Source organism: Gopherus evgoodei, chromosome 2, assembly GCF_007399415.2.
Source record: "Gopherus evgoodei ecotype Sinaloan lineage chromosome 2, rGopEvg1_v1.p, whole genome shotgun sequence".
In the NCBI taxonomy this organism is placed as follows: Eukaryota; Metazoa; Chordata; order Testudines; family Testudinidae; genus Gopherus; species Gopherus evgoodei.
This window is the reverse complement of record NC_044323.1, coordinates 254,300,761-254,322,667: the sequence shown is the minus strand read 5'-3', so window position 1 is coordinate 254,322,667 and position 21,907 is coordinate 254,300,761. Positions and strand designations below refer to the sequence as shown.

The 21,907-nt window shown below is 40.2% G+C and overlaps 1 protein-coding gene across 3 annotated transcripts in view; it reads right to left on the bottom strand.

Annotated features, from left to right (window-relative positions):
* Window positions 1–21,907, bottom strand: part of INTS8 (integrator complex subunit 8) — a 78,141-nt gene that overhangs the window by 23,709 nt on the left and 32,525 nt on the right. For all 3 annotated transcript variants that reach the window (XM_030553503.1, XM_030553504.1, XM_030553506.1), the window contains exons 13-22: window positions 18,092–18,225; window positions 16,870–16,980; window positions 14,229–14,430; window positions 12,806–12,927; window positions 11,472–11,656; window positions 9,008–9,041; window positions 7,935–7,991; window positions 7,787–7,848; window positions 5,456–5,574; window positions 3,321–3,424 (exon numbers count right to left, since the gene is read on the bottom strand). In XM_030553503.1, the coding sequence (XP_030409363.1) occupies window positions 3,321–3,424; window positions 5,456–5,574; window positions 7,787–7,848; window positions 7,935–7,991; window positions 9,008–9,041; window positions 11,472–11,656; window positions 12,806–12,927; window positions 14,229–14,430; window positions 16,870–16,980; window positions 18,092–18,225 (1,130 nt within the window). The remainder of the gene's footprint in view (window positions 1–3,320; window positions 3,425–5,455; window positions 5,575–7,786; window positions 7,849–7,934; window positions 7,992–9,007; window positions 9,042–11,471; window positions 11,657–12,805; window positions 12,928–14,228; window positions 14,431–16,869; window positions 16,981–18,091; window positions 18,226–21,907) is intronic.

The following is a 21,907-nucleotide window of genomic DNA, read 5'->3' as shown; positions in this document are numbered from 1 at the left end:
TGCATGTGTGGGACAAACATATAGTGCTAATAGAAAATCTCCTATCAAAGGCTCGAGAGACATATGTACCTGAAGTGGAGCACACATGGACATTACTCAGAGAAGAAACTGTTTTATTTGTTGAACTGTTACATGACTTATCGTTTTTCCCCTGCACCTTTGCTGTGAAATTTACTAAAAATGTCTACGCCAAAAATCAGTGTTAACTAAATTAATATTTCAGTTAAATCATTAAGTTTTAAATGCAAAATACATTTTGATAAGCTTTTTTTTCCTCTTATGCATCCAGCCACTTAAGGCAGTTTCATTCAACTAACAAAAAATCTTACAATACTGTTTTTGTATATTTGAATTTCAGTTTCCATCCACACGCAGCTTGACAAAAATTCAGAGTTAAAAAAAACCAAAACCATCTAGTAAATAAGTGTCATTCACCATTTTCTATCATAATTAAAAAGTAAAAATTAAGAATCTCAATAAATGTATGCTAAAGTCTAAGTGGTTAAATAAATGTGTGTAGATATTAAAACCTCCTCCTGATCAGCACAAAGTACCAAATTTAGTGTAAAGTCTGCATTTGGTTGCAAATTGATATGTTTTAATGGTTATAAAAAATCAGTGAGAACAAACTTTTCTTTCGGAAAATCAAAAGTATGAATGGAACAAGAGATTAAAAATAATTATTTATAGAACAATTAAGATCTATGTATCCTGATGGAAGCTATAATAATTTGCTAAATTTAAGAGAGCCCAGACTTAAAATAGGCAAACATGGGGACTCTCTGTTGAGAGGCCAAGGCTCTGAGGCTATGTCTACACAGCAATTAAGCCTAGGGTTAGTGGGACTCGCATTTTAAAGCTAGGTCAGGGATCCTCAAAACTTCATTGCACCACGACCCCTTTCTGATAACAAAAATTACTACATGATTCCAGGAGGTGGTTGGAAGCCTGAGCCCACCCAAGCCCCACGGCTCAGGATGGAGGGGCCAAAGCAAAACCCTGAGCCCCAGCACTTGGGGGTGGGGGGGAAGGGGGAGAGGATAGCTCAGTGGTTTGAGCATTGGCCTGCTAATCCCAGAGTTGTGAGTCCAATCCTTGAGGGGGCCATTTAGGGATCTGGGACAAAATCAGTACTTAGTGAAGGCAGGGGGCTGGACTCAATGACCTTTCAAAGTCCCTTCCAGTCCTACAAGATAGGATAGCTAGGCCAAAACTGAAGCCTAAGGGTTTCAGCCCCAGGCAGGGGACCTGTAACTTAAGCCTCACCACTGGTGGGTAGGGCTCGGGCTTCAGCTTTGGCCCTGGGTCCCAGCAAGTCTAAGACAACCCTGGTAATCCCACTAAAACAGGGTTGTGACCTACTTTGGGGTCCCAACCCACAGTTTGAGAACCACTGACCTAGATTAAGGATTTTCTGACCCATGCTTGAACTAGGGTGCTGGCGTCCACATTGCAGTGCACAGACCCAAGTCAAAGTAACGCTGTCCTAGAGAGCTTAGTGTCCACACTCTAGCCCTCCAAATGTGTTGCACTGTGGGAAAAAACTCTACTGCTCACCCTGTTTCCTGAGACAGCACTATTGATGGGACTCAATTGTGCAATTTATGTACTTATGGGCACTTAGCTCCTGGGATGGCTGGCTCAGTAGAATGTCTGCCATTTGAGAAGGCTTTATACTGAATTACCATCTAATCTGAGAACTGGGCTTTCCACCTCTAGATGGAGTCACACTGGCAGGAAAACACCATGTGCATCTGTTCAGAGGATAATTAGGACACTCAGTCTCCAGGGCAGTCAAACTATTAAAATGAAACTTTTGCAATTCTTAATTTTTAAAACGGTATGTTCAACGAAGGTATTTCTTTGCTTTTTTATTTTTCGTCTGTTTTGAAGTTTTATGTCAAACACAGGTTTCAGAGGAAAAACACTCACCCACTCAGCTTGGTGAAGTGCATCCCCAGGGAAGGGCTAAAGGATCCCCAGGAGGCATCAGAAAGTTTAGGGGTTGACTCCCATTTACCACTCTCACAGTACACGCATTTGGGCACACCTGCACATGCAGCCCCAGGGAGCAGAGTGGGGACCAAGTGGCTCTCTGGCAGGGACGGGGAATGGCTTGGGTGTTGGGGGTCATCCCTCACATGGCTGTGCTGAGCTGGGAGCTGTGTCACTCTCATTCTCTGCAAGGAAGCTGCTTAGACTCCACTTGACTTTCTGTCCCCATATCTCCTTGGGGCTGCATGTGCAGGGGCACCAAGACAGCATGTACAAAAAAAATATGGCTGCACTTTTGAGACCAGGAAGCAGATCCCTTTGCAAAAAACATCTCATCCATCTCCACTGAACACTCCACAGGCTCTCTGATAGCGTGCTTGCTGACTGGTGTTCAGACGACACTGGGTTAATGCTGATCTGAGCTGTTCCATTTGCAAAGGGAGGCATGGCTTCTGTTTGTAATACAGAGTGCAATAGACTGCATCACAGATTGTCGGAAGAGAAAGGATTAAATGAAGTTGCCCCACGGAACTTTGGGATACATCCAGAGGACTTCCGGGACCAGAGTCAAGCTGGGACTGTGTCCAATAGGGCTTGGACCCTAGGTTTGAGCTCTAGGTTAGGTTAGGCTTGAGCACAGACTCACATTGCTGTGTAGACATACCATAAAACATTATTCCCAAAGGAGGTCAAGTTATAGTCCTACCCTCATCACCCTGAGGCAATGTTATAAGGAACCCTTGTTCACCACAGCATTCCCCAAAGGAAGTGTGACTTTGTGCTCAAAGACAGAAGCCTATGGTTATACTTAAAGTAGGTGAAGAAACTGCTCTCACTATTTATATAATCCATATCCAGTGCTCATCCTTTACAGTAAGAGGGTAGTTTAGAAATGCACAGATGTATAGTTAATTTAAAAATGTAATTACAAACTTTGTAAAAGGTTGATTAGTTTGCTAATGTATAATTGCATAAATATTCTGAGGATTCCACTCAGGTATATATAAATCCAACATCAGTTTGTGTGCTTTCCATAAATAGATTATATGCTCAATCTCTACAAATTACTTAAAAAATGAGTAAGACACATCCACCCACCTGTGCATCAGCACAGTAGAAACCTACAGACTTTGAGTTTCAAGCAATGAAGGAAATATATTATGTCTATGTAATTTAAAATAGCTAAATATCTATACATTCACACACACTATATATTAACTTATGTGGTTAGATAAGGTCCACCCCGATTAGTGTACAGTTGTCTCATATCTACAAATCCAAGAGAGTATTTCCACGGTGCCAAATATTTTAATAGCATAACTCACCTGGTCTGTGTATACATCAGGCGGTACCATCTTATTAAAGAAATCAGAGCATACTGCTCCTGCTTGAAGGTAATAATGAAGGGCTGCTGAATACTGATTTGTTGCTACAGCAGGGAGGAAAAGGTTAGAATAATCTCAAAAATCAAAATGTAAACATTTGTAACAATTTAAAGTTCACTACAGTTTAATTCTACTTGAAGAAGAATTAATCACCACTTAGGTATAAATGCATACTTGTCCATGGAGGTGGCAACACTGTAACCATTATTACACTTAGATTAATCAGTAACGCTCATTGACAACTATGAAGCCCAGGGTTTTAAGCAAGTTTCTCTTAATTATTTTTCATATTTTAAAACATTTTCACTCTGATTAGTTGTGGAGAGCAAGTGGGACTTTTAAAAAATAGTTTAATTTGTACCATTCTGTTGGCCCATGGGGTTAATTTATTTGCCACATTGCTGCCTCACCCTGAATCAGTTCTCTGCCGCACACAGGGGTTTCCAACATGCATCATTTGTAATATCAGAGCACCAACAAACTGCCACAGCTGGACTGAAGACCGTTAGCAGGTGCTGCTGCAGATTTTTATTTCAAAACATTCGAGGCAACTGTCAAGGCTTCACAGAAGGTTAGTGATCTCAAAGGGGATTTACAGGGTCCAGGATGGAAAGAACAGAGTCAAGTGGCAGCTCAGATACGGGGGTGACAGGAATAAGCAAATGGTGCTAGAAATCAGATTGCAGAGTTTGAACTCTGGCATCTTATCCATATTACAGAATGTTGACATTCCCAGTAACTGTGCAAGCACCTGAAATGTTTGTTCATACACCACTGTACTAATATTACACAGACGTTCCCAGTACACAAGCTCAAAAAAAAATCTTGTAAATGTCTCCCTACACTAATTCAGTTCAAACTATTGGACAGATGTGGAAAGAAATGGCAACTATTATCACTGAACTAATACATTTGATTTTCCCACTGCAGTCTCACAATGCTCCCATCCACTGCTCAGAACACTGGCTCCACCACAACTCGATGCTTATCTGAATGGTTCTGTGCTGGCACTCAACTATTTTATGGCTCTAACTGGTACTACTGGTATCAGTACCACCCCCTGTTCTTAGTAGAACCAAGAGCAACTTCCTTACCTTTGGAAAAAGAATGCAGGTCACATGCTGCTATTTTGAAGTGGGGAGCCAAGGAAGCAATGCAGAGGCAGTAGCCACTGCACACAAGCCCCTCCTGGTACACTCAGATTTGTTTGAATCTCTTAACATCCACAGATTCATGGGACTGACAGGTGCCTTGTCATTCTGAGAGACTGTTCTCTCAAAACAAATTTGAATGAAACACTGCAAGTGGAAACTCAAATTTTCTAGCACCCATGAGGGCCACAAATGGACGGTATCTGACCCACAAACTATCCAGGGAACATTTAATTCACCTTCAAAATGCAACAGGTTAGGGAGCAGGATTTATCATGTCTTGCCTATCTTGACCCTTACAATGAATTTGAGGAACAATGTCTAAACTGCTTAACTGGTTTTCCCTTACTATTTGATTTGCCAGCATGGACAGGGCTGAGCTGGGTTATTAGAATCTTATTTTTAAAAACATTCCAGTTTAGGCAGGGAATTACCACCTCTGAGCCCTACTCCAGCAAGGGTCTCATAACTACATTTCACTTTTTTTTGGATCACTGAATACAAATATTCACCTGATTCTACAGACTGGTATATAAATTAGAGTATTAGCATCTTAAATTTTTCCTTTAGCACTGAAGATTTGAAGTCACAACTACTTATTTCAGTTTTTAAAATAATGAGAAAGAACCCAAAGCCCCCACCCTGAAGGATGATTTACATGACCACATGGAATCTCGCTGACTTTTACAATGCATGCTCTTCAAGATCTGCCCTTGTCAATCCATTTACATATTTGAGTCCAAAAACACTGCCATTTTTAAAAGCTCTGTGCTATTTAAGCTTTTACTGATTAATGATTAGTATAAGATATAACATAGCTTTCGCTCTTATGCAAAAAGATACATTAGGGTAAGTAACTCTTAAGACAGAGCACAGTGCATACAAGTGCGCGTGCGCGCACACACACACGTTGGTTTCACTTACCAAAATAAATATCTGCCTGAATAATTAACCAGAAGTGGTTGTTTGAGTTTATAGTCAATGCATAACTGACCAGCTCTTTTACGGTAACAGCTACAGCTTCAAAATCCACTGACTGAAGGCTAAAGAAAGAGGCAGTTTTGTAATGTCAATCACTATAATGAAACAAACAAGCTCATTTCAGATCTACTTTAAGAATGAAGTTATTTTGCTAAAAAAAATTTAAATATCCCTCCCCCCAATAAGATTTACCACCATTAAGATTGTTACCCTATTTTATCTCCTGTATTGAGACCTTTCAAATACATCAACCACAGTTTCATAAAGTTTAGAATGGTATCAATGACTACATAAGACCTTGGGAAAGAGTGGTACCCTTGAAGTAAACTGCAAGCAATGGGGTCTCACTTTCAAGAACAGAGAAGTTACACTTCAAACCTGTGTTGGTCCAGATTCACTGCAGGACTTGCATAACAACCAGCGAAACAGCAACCTCCAGTGGTAGAAAGCATGCAGGCATGCAATACTGATTGGGAAGTGAGTGATACCAGGAATTTAGCACATTAGTAGTTTCTCCTGGTGGAATATATAGACTCTCCACATTTAAAAAAAAAAAAAAAAGTTTTCCACTTTACAGCTGTCTTTTTGGAAACATTGGAAAAAACATCTTCTGATCTGGCTATCCAACAGCACTGCAATACTCATTAGCTTGTTAGAAAAACAAGTTATGACCTGTGCAGTTATAAATAGGGGGTAATTCGGGTGGGGGCCAAATTGCATGATTTTCCTATCATATATATCCTTGGTGCACACTTGGGTGAGGGTTAGTCTCCTATTAAAAAGTGTTCATTTAAAGCAGAGGTCCCCAAGCTGTAGGGCATGCCCCTGAAAGGAGTGTGGTGGAACGTTCTGGGGTGTGGGGCTGGGACCCAGGCCAGCCCCCACAGGAGGTGGGGAGGGAATGATCAAGCTCCACCCCAGCTCATGGCCCTACACCTGCCCCCAGCTGTGGCCCCAGCCTTGGCTCCATTACCCTTGTCTGTGTCGCCCCCATCCCAGAGCTGCAGCCCCGATCCCAGCCCTGGGATGGAGGAGGGCATGGATGGAGGTAAGGGGGAATGCAAGGTAAAAATTTTAGGTACCACTGATTTAAAAACTCATCTCTGAAATTACTCAGTTCTCCCCTCAGGACTTTTCAGCTGTCTCAGGACCTTTGTCAGTTATCTCCTAAAAATAATTTACCACTTTAGAGAAGAATCCCGTTTTAAAATTTCCCAGGTGAACAAACCTGCCTGTACTATCTGGAGACATACTTTGTATCACTGCACCACACCCACCCTTCTCTGACACTTTTCACCTGCCAGCACAGAACAGTCCTACGCAAAATTTAGCTTCCACCAAAAAAGTGGGAAAAGGAAACTACCACCTGTGATAAGATCGGATTTGCTACAGGTTTAGGAATGAGTCTAGATGGCAGTAATACTGGGAGCATTAGTTCAGTGGCAGTAATACTGGAAGCACTAGTGCAGACCAGCTACAGGAGTTTTAAATCATTGTTTAGCCATTGTGTGCTTAGACACTGTTAATACTATAAGCTCTTTTATGGCAGGGACTGTTGTGCACACCCAGCACAATAGGAGCCCTGATCCCCAATTGGGGCCTTTTAAGTGCTACTAGAATACAAACAATAATAAATACCTAACCTGGCTCAGAGCAGATCTACATAATATGTGGTTGACAGTGATGTGTATACTCAAGTGCTCCCACTGATGGAGCTACACTGGGAAATTGTAATGGGGAGGGTGGAGGAAGGGAAATGAGCTAGCCTTTTTTCCTCTTCCAAGAAGAGAGATGTTTTTACCACAGGATTTCGGGTGGGGATGTACTGTTAGTTATTTATGCTGTAAAAACATACACTTTTTGGTAGTGCAGATATAGCCCTAGCGTAGATAAGGTGTATGAGGTAATAAAACAAAGCTTAAATGCATCAAACTCCACATTTGTTTTCAAGAGATAACATTACATACATAAGCACACACACCCTTTGCCACTGTTAACATTTTGGAAAAATTAACACTTCATAACACTAACTTCTAGAGCTACTAAATAAGTAGTAATAAGGTAACAAATGAAAAACCACATTTGTACTTGCTCCTCTATCAGGGGCATCCATATCTGTGAGCAAAGATCCATTGTAAGGCTACATCAGAATCCCACTTGAATGAATGCAACTATGCCTTCTAATAGAAAACTAGGTAACATTATAGGTGCAACTAGATACACTATACACATAAATAATTAGAAAACAGTATTTTATATTGGTAGGTATCTTACTTGGGAATAGTTGATGGCCAAATAGAAATATGCTCTGCTGCAATATCATTCACAATGTCTTCCTAAGAGGAGAAAGACATTAAATATGAGTTACAGAAGCAAATATGCAGTTCAAAAAAAGGAAGGATAATGATGACACTGTACTGACCCGAACATTATGAAGCTTAACAAACAGGGATAATATTGTAGTCAAAACCAGTGGTTCCTATAATGGAAGAAGAAGAAAAAGAACAAGATTACACAATAGCCCATCTTCTCTCTCCTCCTCATCAGGGACAGCCAACATATAGCAGTGTTATTTCTTCCAGGGCAGGTGTATCCTTTAAGGGGTTTACAAGGACTTTTAAGTCTTTGTACAACTATTTTTACCCATGGAGATTAATCTAGGATAAGGAATAATGTGAATTTAAATCAGATTAACTATTCCTGATTAGCTCCATGTGTGGATGCTCTTATTCCAGAACAAGAGTGCCTTATTCTCAATTAGCTTAATCCACTTCCAAAATGAATTAAACTAATAGGGCATCCAGCACACGGAGCTGATCAGGAATAGCTCCCTGTGTAGACAAGCCCTAAAAGACAGTCCCTTAATAAACTACTCAGAAAGATGTTAAATTAGTGGTGCTTATTTTAGGCCACTGTGCATATTTATTCCCCCCTGGCTCTAAAGTGCAATGGGTACTATAATACTCTACAAATTTAAAAAAAAACAAAAACACATTACTTTCTGACTTGTGCATATGTTTCTTGCGATCCAAAACAGCAGCTGTCTGCCTGCCCGCCCTTATGGAAGTGTTTAGATTGGGGTGCATAAAATACAGTCCACATTAGACTTTAAGGTAATAGAGAAGGAGTCAGTTTGAACAGAAGAGAAAGAAAATTTCATCTGAATTCTTAATTGTAAACAAAGTCAGCTATGTCATCTTTAGGTGAACGTTGGTTTTATGGTGGTCGTCTATTTATTAAAGTTTATCTACCTCATTCTATGATCGTTAGCTTAATAAAATCTCTGCTATCAGAAGCTAGTGGAATTTTAAGCAAGCTATTTGGCAAACCATTGTTTGTATGATTAGACAAATTCCCAATTACATCATCTGCCATAAAAAAAATAATATTTACATAATACTCAACATTTTCTGAAGTAATAGGCAACATGATCCATGAAATATTATACCAAGGGAAATAAAGCACAGATGTTAAAGTCTGCAACATAAAACTTACCCGTAACTTTTTGATAAAAGAGAGTAATTCATTCCTAAATAAGAGATACATATTACATGTGTAAGGTATCAAACAAAATTGAAAGTGCATAGAAACATTTGTTCATCAGAAATAATACAGTGGGGGTCAAGCAAAACAGACTGTTGACCTACTGGAATATTCTTAATTTAAATTTTGCATATATACATAGGGAGCATTAAGGAGGAATGCTCATCATTGTTCTTCATTTATTCCATTACTGATGTTGGACTGTTCCATTTTAAGTGTTACACCAAGAATAATATTTTTCAAATTAGTTTGTCCTTTGCTTTTATTTTAGCACAGTCCATTACTTAATATAATAGGAGCATGAAGAAGCTCTGCGGACTGTGCACTCTATAGATGAAATAGTGCACAGCAAGCTGGAGTGTAAATCTACAGCACATAGTGTACCACACACTAACTTCCTATGTGGACCCCGCTGCTGTACACACAGCTCAAGTTGGCAGGAGCAAACAGGACAAATGCAGGATAACAGGACAGACCTTTAAAAGACTGCCCCCCAGCCAAAATTGGACTTATGGTCACCCTAGCCATAGAATTTCCCATAAATAATTCCTAGAGCACATCTTTTAGGAAAACATTCAATCTTGATTTAAAAACTGTTGAGTGATGAAGAATCCACAACTTTTGGTAAATTGTTTTAACGGTTAATCTTTAAAGGTTAATCATTGCTATAAATTTACATCTTATTTCCAGTCTGAATTTGTCAGCTTCAACTTCCAGCCATTGGATCATGTTATACTTTTGTCAGCTAGATTGAAGAATCCACTATAAAATATCTGTTGCCCACGTAGGTACTTCCGACTGTAATCAAGTCACCCATTAACCTTCTCACTGTTAAGGCACTCAATCTATTTAGCTTAAGTCTATAATTATAATCACTCTAATGGCTGCTCTGAACTCTCCCTAATTTTTCAATTTTTCATATAGGACACTTGTACCTAATGTGACCCTCTCCTAAATACTTTAAGAAGCTGCAGTGGAGATTGCTAACTGGCATGGACTTATTACTGAATGGTAATAAGCTGGGGACTTAGGGGACCAAGCTGAAACTCCGGGGGGGTGGGGAGGGGAGGAAGGGGAGTATAAAGGAAGCTTAAAATGAGTATCACTACAAACTAATTATTTTAATTAGCTAAAGAATTTTGCTCAAGAAATTATTTCTTTAGAGGGGATCTAAAGAGAAAGGGAAGGAGTAAGAAGAGCTCACATGTGTGACAACTACTGACCAAGGGGAATGAGAAGGAACTGAGGGTCAGGGCAGCTTTGCCTGTTATACCATCGACTAGCAGCACAAGCGTGCAGAAAGCACATGCGCTGCCCTGATGAATTCCGCTATGTGAAAAAGTTCTCCAGCTCCGGTGTGCTGGTGTGCAGACACCTGAAGTGGAATGGACATATACAATCACCTGAAGAGAACTTTTAATGCACGGCAGTCAGGGCCACAAACGTAATTCCACAGGCTGGGATCAAAGCAGTGAGCCAAAGACTAATAAGCAAAGATACACTGTAGCTGTTTTTATTGTATATGCAGTTGGTAATACTACTGCTGGACCTGGAAATTCTCACCATCACGTATTTCAAACAAGAGATGGAGCCTTTACCATTAAATTCTAAACAGTTTTCCTATCAAGACAAGGCTATCACCTTTTATTGTTTGAACTAGAGGAGCTGTAACAGGTTCAATATTGCAGTGTACACCTAGGCCTTGGCTCCCTTTTGCTTCAGGAAATATGTAATCACAAGAACATAAAAAGCAAGCCTCTATACCCTCTCCTCCAGCCAATCACATAGTACTGAAAGACAAAGCAGCTTGGTTTTAGATGCATATTAACCAGATCAGCATAAGGATGGCTAAAGAACGTTCCATAAAGTTTTACTCTTAAACAAAGCCCCGCGAAAGATTTAGTACAGAATGCTGGCCTGTGAAGACCAGAGATCCGGCATGTAACACATCACTGTAACCTTGGCAGAGGCCTGGAGACAACATTGGCTATAGACAAGCTGCAAATGGCTCTCAGTTGGACACAGTGTGGGTGCCTCTGGGTTAATCAAATAAAATTAGCAGAGGCTTATATATTAAAGGTGAAATCTTGGGCCCACTGAAGTCATTAGGAATTTTTTTCATTGACTTCAGTGGAGTCAGGATTTCATCTTAAGTATTCAAAGGCCTTGTCCACTTTTGAGAATAGCCTTGATTTAACAATCAGTGTCACTATATCAATGCTGATGCTGACCGCTAAGGGTAAAGAGTAGAGCAAGTGGGATTTGCACTGAATGCTCTTTGGTAAAAATGCCCAGCCTGTTGTAGCTATGCCAGTTGCTGGCCACTGATTGCTGAAACAGGGTAATTCCTGAATGAAGACAAGGCCAAATTTAGAATTAAAAGATTGATTTTATTAAATAATTCATGGACACATACCTGTACATAATGCCTAATGTAGACTCTCTATGTTTTATTAAACTCACTCTGCCATCATTCCCTCGCTTGTGCTGGTTGGATACACTGCAGATTTGCACAACGACTTCCCAAAGGTCTTTAGCTGTCCGCCTACTTTCTTTGGGGCCTGGAAGTTCTTTGCATGTGGCAGCCAAAAGCTGCCCCAACTAAGCAAAACAAAACAGCAAAAATACAGTGGCTAGAGCTTCTTTACATATTTACAAGGGATAAAAGGGATTATTGGTCTAAATAGGCTATTTCATACCACACTAGTAGGGATGACTACTCTTTGTGACACAGGTCATCTAACCAGGAGCTTGAGGCCTGAAACTAATTTTCATAAAAGGAAGCAAACTGCAGACATCTTTATTTTTAATATAAAGATGCAGTCTAGGGAAACCACAACAGGTCCAAGAAAACAATGCTACATTCTTGATCTAATTAGAATTCAGGTCACACTGCAAAACTAAGGGCTGCATTTATCTATACATTCTAGCAAGTAAAATATGAATATAAAAAAGTTTAAAAATATCAACAGTAACTGCAAAGCAGGCTGAATGGATCAGCAGAATTTTCACCACTAAAAACAATGTTTGCGTATTTTGCTTTAAGGTAATAATCTGGTATGTAATCATAATATTGCTACCAAAAAAAACCAAATATTTTTGAAAATTAGAACTCCAAAGTAATAGGTGTTTGAATGCCACTGTAATATTTAATATACAGTCAGTAATGAGTTGGAAACTGCAAACCACTGAAGTTTATTAGGAAAATGAGAGCTCTATGAACACAATACACGTACAGCCCAATCTTTAATCCTTTTCACACCTAAACCTCCTACTGAAATAATTCATGTTCCTAATATAATTGAGGCAGGGGACCCATTCACAGCATTGTTTCAATATTCGGTATAGGTAGGTTACTCATTACTGTTTATGTCCCTCCTGTGCTAGATACGGATGAAACCAGATTGCTATCAGGTCAGTGGACAAAGGTGGTATAAGCCCCATCTCCTGTCTCAGTTACTCTTGTAGCACAGAGAGAATCCAGAGACAAATCAACCTTATTTCTAGATATTACTTAATTTCAACCAACAGTGCTCAGTTTTGCTACACAGTATCTGGTTCGTTGGAAGATCTCTTCCCACTCATTACTGCAGTTAGAATGAAACTTGACAGAAACAATGAAGAATGACACATGCCTTCAGAAGTACTAGAACCTGGGGGGGTGGGGGGGGGGGAAGGAGGAGAAGAAAGAAAAAAAAAAAAAGAGGCATAGTACAGCATCTTGCCCCTTTCTGCCTGAACATCCATTACCTTCACATATGGATTAGTCTGAACCAGAAGTAAAGGAACTTGCATAGTTAAGTATTCATTCTCCCGCCAGTTTAACATGAAGGCAACACATTCCTCTGCTACAACTTGTCGAAGAGGAATATCTAGAAGAGATTTATAAAAAAAGGTTGAGCTCATCAACTAATATTAGGTCATCAATTTTTTCCCCCATGAAACGCTATCATTTATAAACATCACAAACAGCTGGGAAGATCTAGAAATAATTTCAATTAAGACCAGGAGTTGTGCGGTTAGGCCTACACTGTACCAAACATATATCCTCACATTAAAACATTTCAGCTTTTTATATTCTATAGTAGCAAACATGGTAGATGGATACAGAGGGGGCCTAATTTTTAGAGGAAATGAGCATCAGCAGCTTCCATTAACTTATCTCGTAGCTGTAGGTATTCCATGCTTATGAAAAGCAGGACATAGCCTTTAGAAGATTGTAAACAGAAGTTGCAGTAACCAGCTTCCAAAACAGTATTTGTTAAAATACCAATGAACAATCATATATGTGTGAGAGAGAGAGAGAGAGAGAGAGAGAGAGAGAGAGAGAGAGAGAGAGAATGAATATGACTCTCCAGCCTGGTCATTAGGGCACTCTCTTGGAACTTGATTCTTCCTCATCCAAATCCCTGATCCAGTGTTTAATTATTTACATGAAGCAGAACATCTTCAACAGGAGGGACTAGGAGATCCACTCCAGAATCCCCCTATAGCTAGTGGTTATAGCACTCAGCTGGGAAGGGAGAGGCCAGGATTCAAACTCCTGCTTCAGAGTAGAGATTCAAATGTCAGATTAAAATGTCTGGAAACAAAAACTTATTCAATCCAAAACAATGTGTTTTTTTGACTTGCTAAAAATTCCAAATGATTTCAGTGAGATAAGGTGGGTGAGGTAATATCTTTTATTGCACCAACTTCTGCTGGTGGGACACACAAGCTTTTGAGCTTACACAGATCACCTGATAAAGAGCGGTGTAAACTCAAAAGCTTGTCTCTCTCATCACCTACTGCCTCACTCATCTTGTGTCTCTAATATCCTGGGACCAAAATGGCTACAAACACACACAGCATGCAAAAATATCAGTTTCAGTTTGGGTCAAACCAATTTTTGCCTCTAAGTTGCCAGAGAACAAAAACCAGTTATTTGCCCAGCTCTATTTTAAAGAAATTAGCAAAAGTGCAGCCATGGACAGCTAGATCACACTTCAAGATGCTAAAACTCACTAAGACAACTAAAATATATTTAATACTTTACTACTTTTTATTATTGTTCTTGGTTATAACCTAAGTACTGAAGGTCATAGAACTCTGAATTTTCTTGCTTTTGCAAATCTGTTACCACCTTCGCATTTCACTGTATCTTTCCTAAGAGATCAGTCAGCTACATTCTTACCAGGTACCCTCATTTCCAAATATCCTCGGACTCTGCTGATCAAATCAGGAGGAGGACGCTCTCCAGAAACCCCTGCTCCTGCTTCGTGAGTGTAAATGTCTAAGAGCAGCATCTCATTCAGCATGACCTGCCGCAGCTTTGGAGAAAACTCTGTCACAAGCTCCAGGCAAGCAGCAAAAAGCTGCTTTGCATGAACAAAATCCTGTAATTAAAGCACAGCATGTGTGAAAGCGACATCACTACTTTGGTTGAATTACAATAGTAAGAAAAAAGTGTTGGAATATTGTTTTAACCCATTCTGGATTACTTCAAGCCTTGGCATCTATGTAATGGGAGTTGTGGGTTCTTGCTACCTTTCAGGATCAAGCCCTAATCTTTGAATAATGTAAGTAAATTTCAGATTGAGCCAATATACCACAGTAAATGTTATCAAATCCTCAAAGATGCAGGAGTTCTAGAATCCCAAGTTCTTCAAGCAAAATAAAAAGGTTCAGAAATAAAACATACTATAAAATGAAAAGTCACAAGACTCAACACACATTCTGGAGTTTTCTAGTTATAAAATGGTTATAGTTTCATCTTATGTGTAGTTCATTAACCAGGAACTGAGAGGCAAAGAAACAGGGTTTCACATGCTGAATATTCATTCAAAAAGTGTTAGGTAGTTGCAAGAAGTCTTTTCCAAATTTGGAAATGTTAGTGTATTAATCATTATGTGTCCTAAGCAAAAACTCCATCTTGCTGAAGAGTTGTAGGGCTAAATTCATTAAGTTCAGTATATACCCATTTTATCGGTGGGGAACTAAGGCACAGAGATGTTAAGTGACAAGCACAGGCTATAGGACAGGGGTGGGCAAACTTTTTGGCCTGAGGCCACATCGGGGTATGGAAATTGCATGGCAGGCCATGAATGCTCATGAAATTAACAATTCGGAGATATTCAAATACATTTTATTAAAGATCATTTTTAGTGGAAATAAACATAAAACCTTCCTATTATAAATATACCATCCTAACACGTATTACGATAATTAAACCAAACTTACTCCCTTTCCATGCCCTCTTTGATTAACGTGAACAATGCAGCTGGCACTCCCTGGCCAACTACTCTTCATTTTATCCGCAACAATGGAAAATTAACACTACTAAAACAGCATAGTCACCTAAGCCAACAAATAGCAGGCATGTGAGGAGCATTTGGGTTGTGCAGCCGTAGTAACACGCGTGCCCTCATGAACACATTGGAGCACCGGTCAGGCAGAGCGGGGCAAGCCGACCCCATCGGGCAGGTGGAGCAGGGCAAGCTGCCAATCCCACTCCCAGGGGCCGGACACAGCCCATGGGCTGTAGTTTGCCCACCCTGCTATTGGAAGTTTGTTGCAGAGTTGTAAATAGATTAAATGGCAAAAAACCCCAACCTTTATTAACATATAATCAGGGTTGCCCAGAGATAGCTATATCCTTCCAGAATACTGAATTTAGAAAAACTCAAGCTTCTGAAAACCTGGAAATATCAGATGCTGGTGTGCATGTGTGTGCGGGGATCCCCAGATCACATGTGGGGGTAGAGAGAAGGGTCAGACCTCTGAGATAAACAATCCCCATTCCCACCTACTCTCCAACTCCAACCACCCTCCCACTCCGTTCGCTTCCTCTGTAGGTTTAAGAAAATAGTTTCAGCACCTTCTGAATATTCTGTTGTAGTCAGATTACATTTCCCCAAGCCCTCCCACTCCCCACCCCCTTTGACAGAGGCAGTTTGGAAAATTGTGTGCTATTTTTAGTTCAGATTTCTGCCCTGGTTTGGAGCTGTACTCAGAGCCTCATGTGGTGCTCAGACTTGATGACTGCAGCATACCCTCAGAGGAACCCAGACACTGATGTATAAGTAGTTTTCTAAACAGATAGCTTCTCTCTGCACACTTGCTCAGTGTAATGCCTTAGGCATGTGGACTTCAGCGTGCATTACTGGAGAAGCAAACTTTTTCAAACATTTAAATCTGATTTCCCCCAAAGGGTTGACAGGTAACATGAACTCTGTCAGGGTAACCTTTGGGCATTCGATGATCTGAGTCCTGCTCTAATCTCTATCTGTGAGCAAAAAACATTGCCAAGATGTGTCAACTTTAAGAAAAGCTGTTTTTTCTCTAGAGGCTGTATTTTGGGAACAAACTTGTTGGTCAAGAGGCCTCCAAATTTGGATCAGTAACAATAGCCAGTGCCCCCAGGAGGCACATCACATTTTAAGGCAATATGTTTACTCATATGGATTTTAGAGCACTGAGAACAGCCAAGTTTTAAACACAAAGCTGGTCTTAACCTTAACAGCCCTGCTATAAACTTAGATCTCCTGACTCATGTTCTGTACTTCAAACCCTACTCTATGCTTTCACTTGTATGTTACAAAAGAATATACCTCATTTACTTCATGTTCTTATTACAGCAAGAATACATCTGCTTTTATCAGTATGTACTAGGCTATTCCTACTGCACAGCAGTTTTTTCATAAGCAACTAAAGAATGGCAGAACATAGTCAAGTCTTATTGAAAAACAGGATATTTTTTATGGGAGAATGATCTGTATTATTAAACATCAAAACCATGAACTATTTATAAAAATATTTATATATAGTTTGCTCACCTTAATTGCACTGCAGTGTAACCCCTTTGCCATCAGGATATAGACCAAATCTCTAGTCAAGTTGTCTTTAATTCCGAGGATAACACTGCCATAAACATTTGGTACTTCCCACTAAGAGATAAATATATAAAATATTTGAAAGGGAACAGATTTTTTTAACTGTTTTTACAGTGGTTTAACATTAGTGACCAGATTTAGTGAAATACTCAAAGAAAACAGCAGTTTCTCACGTTTCCAACTCTTCAACATATACATTTAAAATTCTTATTAACTGAATGTGAATACTACAGTTAAAAAAACCTCTTCAAATGTAAGTTTACACAAGGTTCATATGCAAATAAAAACACACTAGTTGCTCCACATAACAAAATACATAAATCCCTTGGTATCCTATTTTGTTGATGCTTTGAATATTTAATAGTCGAAAAGAAAAAAATCTTTACTCAACTTAAAATGCAAGACAGCTTTTTTGCCAATTAATAGTACGTTACAATAATTTAAGTCAAAAAAGCAGAATGGCAGCATTTTTTAGGTATGGATTTTAAAATAAAAATAGAGACTTATTATAGACAGTTACATATTTAAAAACAATTTCTATCTAACTCAAGGAATCAACATAAGCATACCAGAGAAAACTGTGCAATAATACTTTACACTTCTATATCTTTTAACAGAAAATATAGAATTCTTAGCTATATCATCATCCCCATTATATAGATGGGGAAAGAAACAGAAGTTAGCAAGTTATTTCAGGTGTCACAGAAGGTCAGAATAGAAGAAAAAAAATCAGAATCCAGGAGTCTAAACAGTCAATCCCTTCTCCAAATTACTACATATTATTCCCACAATGAAAGTTTATTGTATGCAACTACAGTAGAACCTCAGAGTTACAACCCACCTCAGGAATGGATGTTGTTCGTATCTCTGAACAAAATGTCATGGTTATTCTTTCAAAAGTTTACAGCTGAACATTGATTTTATACAGCTTTGAAACTTTACTACGCAGAAGAAAAATGCTGCTTTTTTTTTTTTAAGTAGTTTGTGTTTAACACAGTACAGTACTTGCTTCCCCCTCTCCCCACCTCCCCAATCTCTGCTGCCGCCTGATTGTGTACTTCCGGTTCCACATGGAGATGCGTGGTTGACTGGTCAGTTTGTAACTCAGGTGCTCGTAACTTTGAGGTTCTACTGCACATAATCAGCTATACGAGAAATAATTTACCTTGCTAGAAATTGTCCAGAATTGGCGTTCTGAGGTCATGCCATGCAACTCAATTAAAATCTGGCGAATCCTCCAGGGATCCACTGATAATATAAGCTGATGTTCCAGCTGGCCAATATTGACACTTGCTGATGCTAGAACAGAAGATTGCTAGGTTTGTAGAAATTTTTTTTTTTTAAATTTATAAGATATACCCATCACAGTACTTTGGTGAACAAGCAAGATTTAAAAAACAAACAAAACAAACAAAAACATAATACACTAGAGGATCACATACCTAGTGGCTTGTGTAGACCAAGTACACTGCCACACCAGGAGCTTCTTGCAACTCCTCCATTCTCCCCAACAAGCTCCCTGAATGTCAACCTTCCACCTCCTTGTATTTCTGGCACTTCCTGCAACCCAACCTACCCATGCCAGGGACTCTGTGTTCCAGTCACCCTTCCCTCTATAACCAGGGCTGTTCGCACTTCCGAGCATACCTCCAAGCCCACTGCTCCCCACTTTCTGTCTGAGAGATAAGCCATTATGTGTGTCATCATTTTTAAATGGTATTGGGAATATGGGTAGGGCCTAGAATGGGTATTGTCATGCTGGAAAATGTTAATGGTTGCCCTCAACTAGTTCTTGATCAACAGACAACTACAGAGGTGGCTGTTAACTGCTGGATCTGCAAACCAGATGCCGGGGCACTGTGTCCTCTTTTTTCCCTTCTCTGCTTTCTAATTTGCGCACACACACACCCCTCCAAAAAAAAGAATAGGGTGCTGCCCAGAACATTCTCAAAAACTTTGGAATTGAATGCAGCATTCAAAAGTTAATCTGTAACTAAGAAATGCCATCAAGTTGAGTGCAAGACCTTGCTTTGCTCAGCCAAAAATCCACTTATCAATGGCAACATAATTCACGTCTACTGAACTAACTATAAGTAAGGCCACGATTTTGTCACAGAGGTCAAGGAATCCACAATTTCCAAAGACCTCAGTGACTTTAGCCCGTGGCTTGGAGCTGCACTGTCTTGCCTCCTCCCATGGGAAGCCAGGAGCTGCAGGGTACCAGCAATGGTAGGACCCCCACAGCCTCCAGCCACTGCGGTTGGCAGGGGATCCTGCAGCTCTGAGCCAGAGGTGGAGGGGGACCCCAGAGCTCCCAGCTGGACCTGTGCTGTCCAGCGGCTTCCCTTTTGTCATGGATACGTTTAGTAAAAAAGTCAGGGACAGGTCACAGGTGATAAAGTAGAAGCCTGTGACCTGTCCCTGACTTTTTTTTACTAAAAATATCCATGATAAAAATCTTAGCCTTAAGTATAAGCATACCCTTTAAAAATTAACTGTGAAGAAGAGTAGGCCCTGCTGCAGGAAAAGGAACAAGTTCAGCAAAATAAGTCAGATTTAGCTCAAAACAGTTTTCACAAATCTGTGGTCCTCTTGGGCTCTAAAATCTACAATTAACAATTCTAGAGCAGAATATTGGGAATTAAGAAAAGGATAGATAATAAGCCAGAAAATATCATACTGCCTCTACATAAATCCATCCTGGTATGCTCACATATTGAATACTGTGTGCAGATGTGGTCATTGCATCTCAAAAGAGATATACTGGAATTGGAAAGTGCAACAAAAGTGATTAGGGGTATGGAACAGCTGACATATGAGGAGAGATTAAGAAGATTGGGACGTTTCAACTTGGAAAAGATGACTAAGTGGGGATATGACAGAGGTCTATAAAATCATGACCGGTGTGGAGAAAGTAAATAAGGAAGTGTTATTTACTCCTCATAACACAAGAACTAGGGATCACCAAATGAAATTAATAGGCAATTTAAAACAAGCAAAAGGAAGTATTTTTTCCATACACTACAAAGTCAAGCTATGGAACTCCTTGCCAGAGGATGTTGTGAGGGCCAAGACTATGACAGGATTCAAAAAAGAACTAGATAAGTTCATGAAGAATAGGTCCATCAATGGCTATTAGCCAAGATAGATAGTGATCGTGTCCCTAGCCTCTGTTTGCCAAAAGCTGGGAATGGGTGAGAGGGGATGGCTCACTTGATGATTACCTGTACTGTTCATTCCCTCTGGGGCACCTGTAAGTGGCCCGTGTCAGAAGACGGGATACTGGGCTAGATGGACCCTTGGTCTGATCCAGTATGGCCATTCTGATGTTAGAGAAGAAATTGCCTGTGCCGTTACTATGTAGTACTTCACTGGGCATTTGGATGGTTTATCTGTTCTCAAGAGAAGAGTGACTACAGCAATCTTGACTGCCATATATAAAAAAGTGACACCGAAAAGGTTAGCTTTACAGAACTGATCTGCAGTTGGAAGGGGTTGTGCTCTTTCTTGGATTTTAACTGAGGTCAGCCAAGGAAGAACAAAGCAAGAACCAAACTAGACAATGCAGCCATCTGGAAGAAGATAACCTAACAGGCTCCAAAATAGCAAGACCAGGTAAAACAAAGTCCACCATAAAGCTTCACAAGCTAGAGGAGCAAAGGATAGGTTGGATTCCCCAGGATCACTACTGGCATTTACCACTGGTGATATTTAATGGCTGATCAGGAAAGAAAGTGCTTGCTTTCCAACTTTCTGAACACTCCTATGTTCTTAAAATTGCAAGGGTCACGCACCTTCCCTGACCAGCCAACATGGGTGTTGATGAAGCATCCCCAGTGATCCATCAAGACTTGCATAACCACAGAAAAATAGTTCTGTTGTATTAATCTGCTGTAAGGTGGTCTGGTGCCAAAATAGGGATATGCATGCTGTCTATTACTCCAGTGCAGTTTGGGAACCCTACTGCTGCAAATCTACGCACGATGCCCTTCAAGTTGCTGAGAGTCACAGTTCTGCATAGCAGGAGATGAGTAAATGGCCCTCCACCCTTGCATGATAACAGCCCCTGCAGAGGATTTTCCAGCTCCCACATGATTTCCCACTGACCAGTAGCAATCCAGCAATGGAAGTTTCCACTATGCAATTGCCACTCACTTCTCCACTGTCACTGCAGCTCTCATTTTAGTGGCCCTGCATTGGAGGGCTGGGGCAAGCTCAGCACACAGATACAGAAATGTGGCCTTGCAAACCCAAAAGTTCTGCAGCCACTGCTTGTTATCCCAAATCTGCATTACGATGAAATCCAACCAGTCATGCTCATTTCTCAAGCCCAGAAATAGTGCTTCACCATCTAGAGCTGCTCTATAAACTTCACCAATAACCTTGCATTGGTTATCATTATGTTCTACAGCAGTCTGTCCTTCACACACATCATCTTCTTATAGCTCTGCCAGTACAGAGGATTGTACATCCTGTGCTTGCAACACTTAGTACAATAGAGCAGAGTTGTGCAGGCTCCATGCTTCTACCAGAGATGGCAGACAGTGAGAATGCATGTAAGGATTTGTGAAAGGTATGGGATACAGATGACATTATGGGATGGGGACAGTTGCATGCTGGGAATTTGATCCCTTGCTCATACAGTCACCCCGTGCAACTCATTTCTGCACTAATATGCACTGCCAAAACTTTCCCCAAAACAGCACATTGGATGATGGTGGGTTTCTCACTAGGACACTTATCCATAGTGTACTGCACTGAGCATTAATACAAGCACTGCTGGTAAGTGCAGCAGCACTTATGCAAAAAACCAAGTATGCACACGCACAAAATGATATATTAACTGTGGCGGCTTTATGCTGACATAACTTGCATTGACCAAAAAGTTTGTAGAATAGACATGTACTCAGACTTATCTTCCCTTGGTAGTTAAGAAGGGACAAACCCAATACCTAAATATAGAACACAATGCTGCAAGAGC